At 32.8% G+C, this 16,907-nt stretch overlaps 1 protein-coding gene across 10 annotated transcripts in view; it reads left to right on the forward strand.

Moving 5' to 3' along the window:
- The window catches only part of LOC118183509 (uncharacterized), a 175,200-nt gene that overhangs the window by 35,504 nt on the left and 122,789 nt on the right, over positions 1-16,907 (forward strand). The window contains exon 1 of one of the 10 annotated variants that reach the window (XM_085806850.1): positions 12,043-12,629. The exons of 8 other annotated variants lie outside the window; for them this stretch is intronic. In XM_085806850.1, the coding sequence (XP_085662976.1) occupies positions 12,477-12,629 (153 nt within the window). In that variant the 5' untranslated portion in view covers positions 12,043-12,476. Of the gene's footprint in view, positions 1-12,042; positions 12,630-16,907 lie in introns of those variants that run through there. One more of the 10 variants, XM_085806856.1, reaches the window with a different exon arrangement.

Genomic DNA, 16,907 nt, shown 5'->3' on the forward strand with positions numbered 1-16,907 from the left:
TTACCAAATATTCCAAAGTTTTTTTTAATATCATAAACTTGAGTATTTTATATTATTTACTCAATTAATACTAATCTTTAAACCAGTTTTAAGATCCATCTGCGCGCCAGCATCCGAGAAGTAAAATTGCTGAATACTGGTATTTCTGACCTGGGTGAGATTTCGGGTGAATGGGTTGGCTGCATGGGTGTTTTCCCCATGTGTGATATGTATATGAGCCAATTTTCCTTAAAAAGTCCTCTGCAAAGGCATTTCTTCCCTTCGGCAGATAGCCTTAATGAGCATTGCCATCATCAATTAAACCATTAAGATCCAGGTATGCAAATGAAATAGGTGTCAAATAAGGAGAAAGGGTGTAACAGGGAAGTTCATTATTACCATAATGAGTTACTTTTTATTTAAATTTTTTTTCTTCTAAGAGCATAAATATTTCCTGTGATAACTGAGGAAGTGCGTGCTGCTGTTGCTTAAAAATTTATTAATTACATTTTTATATATTTATTAATTTTAACATTTGCTGTGAAAATTAAAACCCTTCACTTGTGATAGGAAAATTAAGTAAATTTAAATTGATTTTGTGCATTCAAATAATTATTTGAAAGTCTAAAGCAAATTGCTTTACTTCTAATACAAAAAATTTCACAAAGTGATTTTAAACTAGTAATTTTTTTAATGTGATATGCATGACAAATAACTAATATACATTATTTTGTGAAATATATTTTTAAATACCACTATCATTTATGCTGTGATTACATATTATGAATATACATGTGAATACAATGAAGCAAGAGTATCAGGAAAAGGGGGGCGAGTTAGACCTAAAAAATTAATTAAACTGTGCTTTTTTTTTGCAATTCTCGCAAACATAATAAATTATAAAAGATAATATATAATTATAAAACATAATAATTTATAAAAGATAATTGATGTAACATATTTAAAAACTAAACTCAGTGGCAGTGGCACAACAGCCCTAGTGGACCAAGACCACTAGTGCCCCGAAATCTGCTTGCTTGACGGTGAGCTCCAGGGTGCATAAGCATATGCCCTGAATATGTGGTTAGCTTGTTGCAGGACAACCCCTTGTTTAGTCCCCAAGTGAACTTGGTACTCATTTTATCGACCCAAGGGATGAAAGGCTGATTCGACCTTGCCCAGCCGGGGATCGAACCCCGGACCTGTAGTTCTGCTGTCTGATGCGCTAGCCACTGTGCCACCAGGTCTCAGACGTAACATATATACCAGCTGGTAAAAATAGACAACAGTTCATAAATGCAGGCTTAGCTCTGGACCAACTCTATGCTTCAAGGGGAAAAAACATACATTCACCAATAGCTCATTTTGGGCGAGGCAAAATATTTTTAAACATTAAAAAATATATCTTTTTGTGAATGAAAAATAAAATGAAATGATAATTGTTAAATACTTTTATTTGTAATATTTGCTTTGAAAATAAGAACATTGTTGTTAGAAATCAGAACTACATAGTATTCAGTTTAATTGCGGCCAGTAGGCAAGTTGGCACGTGTATCTTTCTGCAGAAGGTTCATGTGTGTCGTTCCATAACAAAAAGCATCTCAAAATCTTTTTCTAATTGATGAAATGTGAAAGTAAATAATATGCAGCTGTGAAATTAATTTTGATTTTTAGGAGAAATATTAAATAATTTTGCACATAACACACAAAAGTAATATTAATAAAAGTTAAGATTTATTTCCAAAAGGGACATAAGTTCCGAATGGGATATTTGTTTCAAAATGGCATTTTGCATCAAAATACTTAAATGCGTTGCATCACTTTTTTCAAAATGTTGCCGCCAAATATTTTCACTCAGAATTATATTTAAAAAAATAATAAACAATGAAGAATTTCCGTGAATGTATGTATGTTTCTCACACTGTGAAAAGGTAATGGTATATAGAGCCATCAAATTGTGGATATCGTAGTTCTCCACCTGAATTTGGGCACCTGGAAGCCCAAATTTTGAATTTCGAATTTGTTATATATTTTGTATTTTTTAAAACTTTGAACGAATTTTTAATTAACATACTCAACAGTTTGAAAGCAACTGGTGACAACAATGTACATAATGAAATATTTTTATCTCCAGCATGCAAGGCTGTCTAACAGAATTCTAGCAGAAATTCTAAACATATGCTGTTTTTAAATATTTTATGATTTGGCTGTTGAATTGAATTTTATGTGGCGTAAGCCCAAAAGATGTTATATTTAGCAAATAAAGTAAACACACGATATGTTGATAATAAAAAAAGGGGGGAAAAAGTTTTCTAAAGCCATTTTAGTAAGAAAACTGAACATTTATATGATGAACCGAGAAAAGGCTTTAAAAAAGGAAAAGAAAGAAAAATGTATGCCAACACATAATACATGGGGAATTCTAAATGTATACTGCTCTGCTGCTGTGAAAATTTATATAATTTTGCTGTTGAATTGTATATTGCCTAAGTGTGAAGAAAATGAACCTTAATAATTAAGCTAAAAAGACACTTATGTTCCTAAATTACATGTTTTAGCTTCTGCTGTGCTTAACCCATATTTTACCAATGATCAAAGAAATTAATATTTTTCTTTTAAATTTCTAACTTTGTCTTATAAATAGGTAAGAAAAAATAATAAATTGAAAAACATATGAATACAGGCTGTCCTATATATAGGACGATGGTCAAATCCATTACTAAAGGCATTATTTAAAAGTTAGAAGGCATTATTTTCTTTCAAGCACATCCTTTTAAATGGAATGGTAAACAAGCAACATGAACATAGCCAATTGGGTTTTTTTACAAATAGATGTCGGCTTCCTAGTACGATTTTTTAATTGACAACGACGTTGATGTCGGTCGATCGGGCATTTTGACAATCACGTGATCAGTTTGCATTTTCAAGAAGTCCGGATTTCTCTGCTGCATACCTAATGTTCTGCCTTGAATGTTCCTAGGTATTTGATAATCCCAAATAACTGCCTGTTATAGCCCGTCGATATTCTAGAAGAGCTTTGGTTTCTTTCATATACATTTTACAATCATGTCGACCGAAATAGATCACCATTCTTTCTTCAATGCTTAGATGTTCGGAAAATACATTTAATTGTTGTAAAGCATCATTCAATAAATCATAAATTGGACTTACTTTGTAACAGCAGTCAATGGTGCTGTTGTAAATGAAATTGAATGTACTGCTTGATTTCAAAATATCTATTTCGTGGCATTGCTGGACTAATTAGTATAGTTCCTGTCTGGAGCTTTTTCCCAGTACATCTTTTCACGTGGAAAAATGTGGTAGCCACTAAAAAAAGATATACCTAAGAATTGCTTGAGTTCTTGTTTTGTCACTGAAAAATTATGATTAATTTTTCTGCCCAGCGTATCTGTTATTCTCAATAACAGCTTTTTTTACATATTATGGGCTCCGCCCTTAGGCACTATATGGAAAGGGAGGGATGCCCCGTGGAGGTCTTTTTAAGGAAAACTGGCTCGTATCCATGTTACACATGTGGAAAACCACGAAAACGCCCATGCAGCCAGCCCGTTCGCCGGGATTCGAACCCCGGAACGAACTACCAGTGTTCAGCGGGTTTTACCGCTTGGCTGCTGGTGGTCTCAATAACAGCTTTGTTTATCATGTTTTCAGCGATATACTCAGAGTTCTGTAGGATATTTTCCAGAAACTCGATCAGTTATGGACTAACTAGAATCTTGAGAAAATATTTCTAAAGCACGTGAATATTAGGAACGCAATCTTTCCGATCAGGTTTTAACACACATACTTCATCATCTTCATTCCTACTAAAATTTCCACAGTTCCTGCTGTTTCTATAGTTCCTCCTGCATTTTCGTCACAAATAGCTTGGCTGTGTCTAGTCTTAGTGCAGGCATCCTCTGTTTCTTCATTATCACTGACTGCATCTGGATCAGGTGGTATTATTACCATTTCCGGCTCATTATCTTTATCATCTAATATTGTAAAATATTCCAAAGCTTCTTCAGCTATTAGAAATTTTCGACTCATTTTGGATGCGTAAAATGAATATAACTTACAAAATAAGCATTCAGAAAAGTAAATTTCTTTCATACAAAGAAAAAGTATAAAACGGCTTTCAGATGCTAAATATACAAATTTACATTTACAAAAGGGGACTCAGGACAAGAAATATTTGATCGCTACATTTTGCAGCGAGGGGATGAAACGGACGTAACCATTTCACTCCAAAACGGTGTTATGTTTTAGCCTTATATAATAACAGATTCTACCATTGTCCTATGTATAGGATGCTCTAAAAAGGATTGCAAAATAAGGATCTATAATATATTTTTCTTTCAGATTTTTTGTCATTCACATTAATAGAGACCTATTTTATTTAAAATAGAATCACACTTTTTATTTTATCTTTTTTGACTCTTTTTTTATGCATTCAAAAATAAAGTGCAAAAAATCAAAATTAGTTGTTTTGTTTGTTTTTTAAAAGAACAGATTTGTAAAAATAAAACTTGAAAAGAAAATAGCTAATATAACAAGCAGCTTTATTGTAATAATATAATATGAAAGAAATAGTTTAAACATTATTACTTTTTTTGTACAGCCATCAAATATGTAGTGTCCTGTATATAGAACAACGGTAAAATATGGGTTAAAGGCAGCTGAAATTCTGCTACCGGAAGTATTTCAGATATCTTCAATTGAGTGATAGGCCAGAAAAGTGCCACAATATAGGTTTTGTACATTGTACTTAAGGTACTACATTGTGTTTTAAACATTTTAGGAATTGCCTTATAAGGTATGCAGATATGTTTAGTCATTCTGTGTTAGTCTGTATATATATATATATCAATCATAGAACATAGATCCATCGTTAAATCTATTTTACTGGGATGATGCTGGGAATATAATATTAAAGTTGGCTTTTCAGACATGTAGAGAAAATGAAATACCAAACATAGTCTCAATTTTTGTTTTTCTTAGTATCAGGGTAACTCTTGCCACCATCTGAAGAGGATAGTTAAATAAACCAAGTAATGGATGGCATTTCAATAACAGAAATGCTGACTCATTACTTGATTAAATGTAGTGTAGTGCATGAATGCTTGTGGTACCAAAATAAATGCTGTGGAAGTGCAGAATTATTCTGCAGCCAAGGATTTTTATTATCTTTTCCCCTAAATTTCTTTGAAAGTATATGCAAAGAAAGAAAAAGAAATGTATTATTTTAGTTACACAGTCAGGTAAAATATACAGCCATTTGGACAAGTGGGTGCAAGCTAATAAAAAAATAGCACGAATAACTTCCATCTGTGAAATTTTATTTTTAGAAATACAAAGTTGCTAAGTAATAAAAAATGATATAACTATACAAATAGTGACGTTAATCACATATGAAGCTATATCTCATATATTTGTAGAATCTTTCAATAAATGCATTTAAAAAGTATAAATATATTTTTTTTATATTATATGAATTAATTTTGTGACTTTCATAGTATTAGTGCTTAAGGACCCATACCAACTAAACAGAAGGTTCAGTATCAGTTCGTAGGAAATGGCAGTGCCCAAATGAAGTTCAATATCTGTCTCCACAGACAACTAAGCACCAAACATATTAATACTCAACAGCTTCATCGAGGGATATCTATGTTTCAGTCTTTGGAAACTAAAATTATTTGAGAAATGGACTGTAGTTCAGCTTTCAGACTTAAACTGGAATGAATAATATTTAAAAATAATATCCAATTAGTGTAATTTTAATGAAGTTAACTCTTTGAAAAATAAATGTAATAATTTCCCTATTTGTTTTGTCAAAAAATATGATACTGTTTTTAGACAATTGTAGAAAAGGAATCTGCAAGTTGTATTATCTTTTTAATGAATAAAAAAATGGCATGTAATCGAGGAAATAATTCTCACCTGTTATCTGAGTGTTTGTTATCCTTACATATATCACAATTAAAAGACAGAATGTGATAGATTGTTAATTTCTAAAAAAAAAAAAAAAAAAAAAAAAAAAAATAAAGGTATATCGAGTTTTTAAAGTTTTTTATTTAAATGATGCTATGCTCATCTTTATTGATAAGAGTTTGTATGCTTCATCCTAACTCTGTCCCCCCCTTTTTTTTTTCGCTAACACGTGTGCCGATAGCTTAATTTATAATAAAGCATCAGTTTTAAATATGTGAAAGAGGGAAAAGAATTTGATTGCTTTATGAATAATATAAAAAACCTAATAATTATATTTTATGACTAACATAAAAATATAATAATTATATAAGTAATATAAAATTATGTAAGTAATTAATTGATATACAAATTATAATATTTTAGTAGAATAACAAACCCAAAATTTTTATATATTATGGGTAAAAATTTTAATAATCTTTAATAGAATTCTGCTAATTACAAAGAAAACAAACATTTGTTTTCAGTGGAAAAATCAGACAGCAGTTCAGCTGTATTCGAACTTACAAGTTCTTTGTCCGCAAAATTTAGCACTTCGGTAAATGCATCAAATGAAGATCTAACTTAAAAGTTGGAAAATCATTATAACAGAAAGAAATCGGAAATATGATCAAATGCAAACAGAGTATAAATTAGTCTTTATTTGTTTGACTTGTTTGACAGACTTCTCAGAACATCAGAATATAGCAAGCTCCTGAAACCAGAAAAGTATTCTAGTAGATTTAGTTAATGCTAACAAATGAAGTAAAAAATACTTTCCTGTAGAGTACAATAATAAATCACTTGTATCAAGATGAAAAAAGAATTCCGTTATTTATAAAGAAATCTATCGGAAATTATGATCCAAAATAAATGTTGCATCATACACTAAATTTGTTAAAATAAAATAAGTAACAAAAACTCCGAACAGTTTGTGGCACGTATTAATTAGCGAAATGTTGATTCAGCAGCCGACATTGCTTTTTGGACAGGTGATTTTAATTCACGATGTCATTAGGTATCACCAAATATAATGACGAGACAAAACATTATGACCATCCCACATTTTTCAGTGAACTCAACTGTATAACGTGGAGGGCACGTGATTAAGTTAAAATGGAATTTAACTACTGCTGGAGAAGGTGAGGAATCATTTTTGGGCTTACTTTTAAAGGCTGCTGATCTAAGCGAATTTGATAGAGGGTAGATTGTAGTGGCTCGAAGACTCGGAAGGAGTATCTCCGAAATTCCACGACTGGTAGGTTGTTCACGATCTGCCGTTGTTAGTATGTATGCAAGGTGGGTAAAAGTCTGTGAAACCAGCAACAGATGCCAAGGTATCGGACGTCCACGGGTCATCAAAGAAAAAAAGACTTCGGAAACTGTTCCGCTTGGTACAGCAAAATCGGCGCCAGACTGTGGCCCGGTGCAAGTGTAACAATACAGTGCAAGTGTTTCAGAGTACACAATTCAGTGGACACTGTTGGATATGGAATTGCGTAGCAGACGTCACACTCTTGTGCCGTTGTTGACCAAGCGTCACTGTCAACTTACACCTACACTAGGCCCAAGAACATCGAGACTGGACCATGAATTAGTGGAAGACTGTTGACTGGTCGGATAAATCACGATTTCTCATTCATTATGTCGACGGTCGTGTCAGGGAACGCCGCCTTCCAGGTGAATAATTGCTGCCCACCTGTACGTCAGGTCATACAGAGGCTGGTGGTGGCGGTATTATGTTTTAGGAGACTTTCTCATGTGGCACCCTTAGTTGTAGTAGAACAGACCATGAAAGTTGCGGACTATCTGAACATAGTTTCGGATCAGTTGCACCGTTACATGGCGTCTGTCTTCCCAAATGGAAATGGAATTTTCCAGCAGGAGAACGCCTCATGTCACAAGGCTCGAATTGTGTTGGAGTGGTTCGAAGAGCATAAGGATGAATTCCAGTTAACGTTCTGACCACATAACTCGTCAGATCTTAACCGATAGAGCACATTTAGGATGTCATGGAGCAGCAGCTCAGAACTTAAACACTACCATGTCGGAATATCCCAATTTTGCGTGATCGCTGCTTAGACATTTGGTACAACCTGTTTCCAGTCGTCTACCAAGAACTTATGGCATCCATGCCAAAGCGAGTTGCAGCTGTTTTGCAGGCTAAAGTTGGCGTAACGCGTTATTAAGTAGGTGGTCATAATGTTTGGGCTTTTCAGTGTAAATCTTCCGCTGCACTGTGTCCCGTCATGGTCTCTGATCACGAAGGTATATATCTGACGCGCCTTAGATATGTAACCCCATGCAGACGGACTAGTGCAGCTGCTGTCAACGTTGAGAGATACTTGTCCTCGTGTAGACGAGCCTTATTCCGAGAGTTCCGATGAATAATGGGGAAAAGTGAAACTTAAAACTTCCGGTACTTAAATTGTTTGTATTATGAGGGTTTTGTGTCAATCGTTGCAGTCGCCGTAAGAATAAGACTAGGATATTTTATCTGCTTGGCCCACAGGATAACTGTGTTACATATATTGATGCTTTCTAGAGAATATTTCAGCATCTAGTAAACATGACCGCTACCGTCTTATCCATATCTTATGGTTTTAATTTTCTTAGAGATACAGTTAAGATTCCAGTGATTGTACCCGAGTTTTTAATGAGCTACTAGATATAAAGATGCAATTTGTGCTGGGACTGCGATATCGCCCGCTTTACATTTGCTGTCTTGGGAGAATAAAATAAGTCGTTCATGTAAATTAGGAATTGGACAAGCCCTAATAAGGAACGCCCTTGCATTAAATGGTCCACGTGTGGAATATGTGTTATGAAGTCGAACGACGAAGTTTCTTTCAATCAGATACGAATTAATGATGTGTATAATGTAGAAAAACCAAAAATGATTAGTTCGTTCGTGATCTCCACTCCAAACAAAATCAGAGGCTTTTAAGATACAGAAGAAGAGACCTCCTGTGAATAGTTAATTTTGAAGCTCTTGGGGGAATGCATTGAATACTTGTGAACTAGTGAACGGTGGAGTACTTTGGAAGCTGAAAGTAAAAGGCCTATGTGAACCACATAGGCCTTTTACTTTCAAGCAAGGAGGCACTCAAAATACACGGCGGGCCTAAAAGCATATCAAATGGATGATGGTAAGTGGGTTGAGAGACTCTCGAAACCCCCCTGTGGTTGTTCTCCATCAAATTTGGGGTGGAGCTGTACAGTTAGTGCGGTGGCACTATACCTGTATAACCTTATGGTGAAATTCTGGTGTTACACCTACTCAGTGGCGTAGGTCGGCGGGGAGTGGGCCCCCTCTGGGTACCACATTTTAGAGACAGCAAAATTTCACAATAGTATCGTGTAATCTGATTTGTAGTAGGCGATGAAAGATATTTGTTGTTATTTTTTTTCCCGTATTGCAGTAGTTTATTTGATTGCAGAAACAGTCATTTGTACTTCTTGTTTATTTATTTATTTATTTTATGCATAGCCGCTTGCGCGGCCAGCTACCTGAAATAGTTATAAGAAAGGAAAATGTGTAATTTTAACGAATCCGATGAGTAACTATTAATAATTCAAGTAATATGCGTTTATTGCTTTAAATCCCACAGCTCGTTAGTTAATAATTGAAAGAAAAATATCTTATGCTATCTTATGCTTATCTGGACGATAAAAATATGTAGTCTGTCCAATAAATACGTGAACTAATATCATAAACGCTATATTTTAGAAAATTAAGGTCTTATCTCCTTCAGAATATTATCCATTAGTACACTTGTCCCATCTCTATGTCCATTAATGAAAACATCCCTGGAAGTCTTGAGAAGTCAGGCTCTTCAGATACCTTGTCGAATCACGTTTTCGTCTCCGCGTGGTTCCAGGGCTTCCCCCACGTGACTGTTTTAGGCTTCATCACTAGTGATAATCCTTTTAAGGAAACCGTTAGTTTGGTCAGAGTTTTCTCAGCCGGTGCAGCATTCAGTCCTTCACAGCTATTGGTCAGGTGTTAGCAACTTTGGGACAGTTTTTGTACACAATTTTCATAACTCCAGATGTTCTCTTAGAATCGTGTGCACAGATGATTTTATTAAATTCAGTTAATCGGCAATCATCCAGACAATCGACGATTGGAAAGCTCAAGAGACCGTACACGTTCAATGTTGTCTTCAACACTCGAGATCGACATTCATCCTGGCCTTGAAATCTTTAAGGCCGTCATTGAAACGCTTGATCCACTTAAAAAGAGCTGTTTTCTTCAATGTGTTATTTTCATAAACAGCCGTCAACATTTCATGAATTTCTCGAGAGCTTTTTCCAAGTTTCACCAAAAATTTGATGTTCATTAATATCCTTTCGCCGACAAGAACAACAGCAAGGGAGAAAAAACCTACCCCTTTGTACGCTCGCTTTGACGGTCTGGCGGTTTTACTGCCGCTGCCAACTGAGCAATAAGTGCGCCTGGCCTAACTTCAGCTCAAGGTCAGCCTACTAGCTCAGTCATCACCGTTTCGAAGAATCCTTGAACCATCTCTCTAAAACAGGAGTCCCCCAACCTTTTTTGTCCCTTAGAGCACATTCTAAAATATCTGTTGGACGGCTGGCACCATTTACTTTTCAAGGTGAATTTATAGTTGGATAGAGTTAATAATATATGCACTTAACAAAACAAAAAGATCGGTCGCATTTCGCATTGTGCAGATATCTGTGTTGGAAGTAATTTTTATTTCATTAAAAATGAGAAATTTTTCATATAGAATTTTATTGAAAACTGAACCTAGAGCCACGAGTTTTGGGAATCCATTCTCCACCATGACATATGCACCTCTAATTTTAAATTTCGAATTCCTTTTTTATTCATTTCATATTTTGTACAAACTTAATGAACTTTTTACTAATCACGGAGTATAATGTCGTCAAAAAGTAAGATATTTGTCTTTCAGACTGAATCAACAAACTCAGCGATTTAAAAGAAATATGTTACTGTATCCCGAAATAAAGTATTTATCTTCTGTGCGCCAGTGTTTGCCATTCAACAATGTGTAAAACATTGTACTTTTCTGTTAGATTTAATCTATTTGTTGTTGTTAACAAACTAAAACGATTTCAAAGCAGTAAGTATTGTGCTTGATCTCTGTTATTAACAATTAATTACTAGCTGGACCCATGAAATTACGCTAGCTCATTAAAATCATTACCAGGTTAATGTGTATATAACCTAAAATATATAAATATTTTAGCTTAAAATATATAAATATTTTAGGCGGCTGACCACACAAGAAGATAGTACATGAAATAAAATAAATAGAAAGATTCGGCTCCAGAGCGGATTCATTTGTGAGATTTCACCATGTATACCGACCGTAATTAAAAACCGCTTTGTCTTTTTAAAAAACTTCCAAATGCATTTTTACGTGAACATACGGTCTTGGATTATTTTGCCGTGATCAAATACGCATTCAAACTTAATAACTGATATTTTACAAATATAGACTGTTATGATAAAATTAAGGGGCACGAATAATTTATAATGAAACCTTGTTAACATAAATTTATAGATGATAATAAAATTAAGGGGCACGAATAATTTATAATGAAACCTTGTTAACATAAATTTATAGATGATAATAAAATTAAGGGGCACGAATAATTTATAATGAAACCTTGTTAACATAAATTTATAGATGATAAAAGCTATAAATAAAATCCCAAAATATTTAATATCCTGATATGTTCCTTGCTACATTTTAAGTATTACTTGATTATATCATTTTGCTCATAGTAAAATTTGGTAAAGTGAAAATTTTTTTTTATTAATCAAATATTTTGGGATTGAACGTCGATTTTTCTTTCTTTGCTTTTAAATGTACGATATTTCGCTGTTGTTTCCGTGCTGTTTTATTAGGAATTTTAGGAAGCGACTTCTAAATATTGCCGCATTTCGGTCTTTATAACTGAAACTGTTTAATATCGCAGAGGTGATAGCCTGATATTTTGGGTTTCCTGAGCCCAGCCCAACTTGCATCCTAGTAGTATCGTAATCGAAACAGTGAGGAGGGAATGGACGGGAGCGTGAGTGACGTCATGAAAAGAAGGTAACGGCGAAGCGCGTCGCTTGCGTTACGTAATAGAGAAAGGGACAAGAACTGTAAAAGATTCTGTTTTTGTGTGTGTGTGTTTCGGTATTTTAGTGGGGGTGTTCCTCCTACCAGCGTGGTTCGTGTCAACCATTCGCCAAACTGGTTTTTGTTGTTCCCACCTTTTAGCGGGATTGGGTTAAGGCAAATCGGGGTTCGTATTTACCGTTCTCCGCAAGGTATTCGAGAACAAAAGAGTTTTCTTTTATGGTATTCTTACTCATAAAGAATGAACCCTTTATTACAGAATTCAGTTTAAAGTCTAGTTCATGTTCTGGAGCTTTAGGATTAAGGATATAGTTGCAAATTATGATTTTGTCCTTTTCTTGACGTCGGTTATATATCTATATCTATATATATTTGTTGAGCTTCATTATCTTCATTAATAAAATACCAATGCCTTATACATGTTCCGTGCCATATTGTAAGAGTAATCAAAGGACTTACGAGAAAGTTCCTATATTTGCCTTTCCAAAAGATGAGAAACTTCTACAAAAATGGCTAAGTGCAATAAAACGTGAAAATTTCAAACCTACTAAGTGCAGTAGAGTAAGTTTATAAAATATTTACTTTTAGAATTTCATTTTTATGCAGTTAGTACTAATGCTTATCTGAAGACCTCTTGTCTTGAAAGCATATTGTGTTTTAAAAAGTGTGCACTACCGAGGCTGTACCGAGGCTGATTATTCCTGTTAACTGTATTTAATATCTTTGAACACTCAAAAATTTTATAGTAAATTTTAAAATTTTTGTTTAATTCTGTCATTAGAAAATGTGCACAAAAATATTCTTTTGAAACTTTTTTTCTCTTCTAAAAATATTATTTGTTTATGCTCTCTAGAACATAACTTACAAGCATATATATATATATTCTTTTATTACTGCTACAATTATGACTATACTTTAGAATGGTTCTAGGAAAAATAATAATAATGCTCGCAGGAAAAAAGCCCACACAGAAATATGCCCACATAGAAAAAAAAAAAACTCACATGTAAAAATGCTCACTTAGAAATATGCTCACACGGAAAAATGCTCACGTAGATATATGCTCACATGGAAATAAGCTCACTGATAAATAAAATGGGTAGAAATATCCTTGCATTAAGCAATCAATAATTAATCGATTTGAACATTGTACACCTACTTGAATTTTTTAAAGAAAAATTATTTGATCATTTAAAAAAATTATTGGACAAATGCTCACATTAACCTTTTCAGGGGTGGTACAAAAAAGAATGAAAACCATAGTAAAATTTTGCATGTACTGTAATATTTTACACCACTGCCCCTTGTACGACATTTTTCCCCCCTGTAAATGCAAATAAATTATTTTTGTTTCTTAATATATTTTTGCATATTTTGATATGTATCTATAGAAATTGATGTTTGAATGTAGTTGTTTAAGTTTGGAGCCAAAAACGTTCTGACCACAGTTTCCAATCGAAGTGAGGAATCATTCTGAAGCAGCCTTCAAAAAATCTCCTAAAACAGCAAATTATTACGAAAGCTTTCATAAGGTACTAAATTCATTATTTAATTGTAGGCATTGTGGTTTTTGTTTAACGGACTGAAAAAAGATTTAGCCTGTTAAAATTTATTACTGGCTATTGTAAATACAGGGCATACTGAAGTAAAAAAAAAGAAAAGAAAATATGAAAACTTACATTTGGTAATCGCGAATCATGTAAGAAACTATGATGAAATCGATGGTAAATTTAGATATTTACATATATTAGCTAATATTTAGTAAGTTTATGTGACATACACATTTATGATTTATATATAACGAGGTATTTTACGTCATTTAAATAATATAATTATTTCTATTTTCTTATTCTTCTAAATGTTTATATTATAAAATGTATAACTTATATTTACTATTATTTTATTTTTTTATCAATTAAATTGTAATTATTTTTCACTGTATAATTCTGTTTCATTTTTCTTCCTTCCTCCTCGCTTTTTCCTAATTCAAAACACCCCATTTGTTAATCTTATACAGTAACTGAATCTATTCATAAGTTATACAGTTTTTGATATATATATATCATAGATGTTTTGGTAATTTAAATAATTTTTCTTTGAAGATTCAAGTAGGTGTTCAATGTCCAAATCGATTAATTATTGATTACTTAATGTAAGGATATTTCTACATATTTTATTTATCAGTGGACTTATTTCCATGTGAGTATATTTCTAAGTGAGCATTTTTCCATGTGAGTTTTTTTCTACATGGGCATATTTCTGTGTGGGCTTTTCTCCTGTGAGCATTATACTTATGAGCATTCTTCCTGTGGGCATTTTTCCGGTCACCACTTTAGGATATATATATATATATTATAACTGCTTTTCACGTGTAATTCAAAGAATGTTTCTATATATATGATATAAAATGTATATTTCTATACTGGTTTGAATTTTGTTTAAAGAATATGAGTTAAGTCCTTGCAGATATTCTCTGGTAACATAAGGCTATTGGTGGGATCCGAAACATTAAATCAATGTTTGAAGAATAAACAATACCTTTTCATTTTGTAGCTACTATTCAATTTTCATTTGATACACCCTTGTATGTAAGTTATTAATAACATTGTTTTCTGTTGATATCATTGTTCGAAAAGATTCTCCATAATTTTTCATTATAACTAATTTTTTAATCCATAGAAAGTACAGAAATATTAAAAATGAAAGTAAAATATGCTTTTGTAAATATTTTAAAATATCATTTGCAGACATATTTATCCCTTTACAAGATCTGTTGTTTCTAAATTGAAGCATTCCAGTTGTCAACATTTTTATTGTCGTTAACTTGCATATGCATGTCTTTGTAATGTTAAACCTTCAGCACTATATTCCTTTTAATTTGCCTTTATAGTTATATCATCATTGGACTGAGTCAACCTGTACAGACATTTCTATAATTGCTGATAGAGTGGTGTTTAAAACTAAAGAAAAAAAGCTAGTTCAGTTTTAAGAGAATGTTCAAATCATAAATAATACTAGTCCTTTCTTTTTAAAATTTTTTGTTCTCTTTCATATTTCTAGAAAAACAAGATTGAGGTTGTGTTTAATTTCTAGGAAAAACAAGATTGAGTTTTGAGATTGTTTACTATTTAAATCAGTTATTAAGGTTTGCTGTTTGAATCAGTTGAACATTTATCATTTGTCAGCATTTTAAATTCACTTTATTTTAAATTAATTTTTAATGATGTAGGCCTGATGAGATGCTAAATATCAATTTTAACCATATGCTTCTTTCATGTTTGCCAGTTACGGATTACATATTGACAGGGCAGGGTGGCCACATCGAACAGCAGAATTTTAGAAGTAGCAGAGGCCCTGGGCAGCAGAATTTAGGGGCACCAAAATTATTAGGTTTTAGAGAGGGGACTGAGTAGAAAAAAATTAGGACCTCTACAGATTACACCAGGTGCCAAAATACCTAGCACTTACTCTGCATATTGACATTCTGTTATCAACGTAGTAAGTTCAAGCATTTGGTTTCATTCCTTGCAAAGCAGTATATGAAAGCAAATTGTGTAATCATTTGTTGAATTAACTGTATACTTTTTATCTCTTATTATATAAATCATATAATCTATGTAATATTTTTATTTTATGAAGAGAACTCTGTAAAAATGTATTATTATTTACCATATCACTGAATTAGGGGCTGGTCTACACCAGTGCTGCAAGAAGATGTTTTTATGCTAAAGGCTAAGGATTTATTAATTACCTTTTAATTTAATTGTAAGACCAGTTAAACAGTTTACTTAAATTAATTGTGGATTATTAAGCCTGACATTTAGGGCAGCCATCCATATATTCCATTCCTTAATCTATCATTGATATATATTTGAGATCCTTTAGGATACTAGGCATAATACAGCCTCAAATGTGTAAAAATGAAAATTTAAATAAACTGTTTCCCTAATGCTAAAATTATATTAATTGTTTTTCTGAGAGAGATTTTTATCATCCTGAAATGGCACCCTTCCTGGTCAGACATTTTTTGTGGGGGGGGGGGGGCACAGTCTGTACACATACTGTAAGTTTTCCTTTCTATTTCCTTAGCAGAATGCAAATTGGATAATATTTAAACTAAGGTTTCTGGCCTGTGCATGCATGCTGCGTTAGTTTCTACCATCGCTGGTAATTTGTAATTATTTGGCTTTGCATTATCACTACCAATATCTGAATTTGTTACACCCATATAGTTACTGAGCTCAAATTAAAATTATATTGTGTAGTTCTTGACTACTAGCCTACATTTTTAATTTAAATTTGACTGTTCCTATTTAGGTGCATCATCATGAGTTGCAGTTGATTTTCATGACATGGGAATGTGCATTTATGTTCTAAGTTCTGTTTAAATAAAAAAAGGTTTATTTAAATCTTCACCTGACTTTGTAGTTACTCACACACATAACAATAATTTGCTTCACGTCTGTTATGGAATTTGGACTATTGAACTCTTACCAGCTCACTAAAACTCGTAGGTTTATACTAGAGACATTGACAAATTAGGAGATGCAGAAACTAGTAGGAACAATGGTTTTCATTGCAAAACGTAAAAGTTTTGTAGTTTTCAATGCATAATTATCCAAAAATCATTTAAGAACCAATGTCGTAAATTAAATGTGTGAAATGTACATAGATTGTGATTTGATAATGCTTTTTTAACAAATATTTTTTAAGTAAGTAAAGTTTAATAGTAACTTCGTAAAGCTATAATGACGAAGGATATCTAACTACCTAATTTAATTACTTATAACTAATTGCTCAGCCTTAAAAGTTATCTCTTATTAAAGCAAGCTATTGCTT

The sequence above is a fragment of the Stegodyphus dumicola genome, chromosome 12 (assembly GCF_044657685.1).
Source record: "Stegodyphus dumicola isolate Sdum_Otavi_A_Nest chromosome 12, ASM4465768v1".
Taxonomy (NCBI): domain Eukaryota; kingdom Metazoa; phylum Arthropoda; class Arachnida; order Araneae; family Eresidae; genus Stegodyphus; species Stegodyphus dumicola.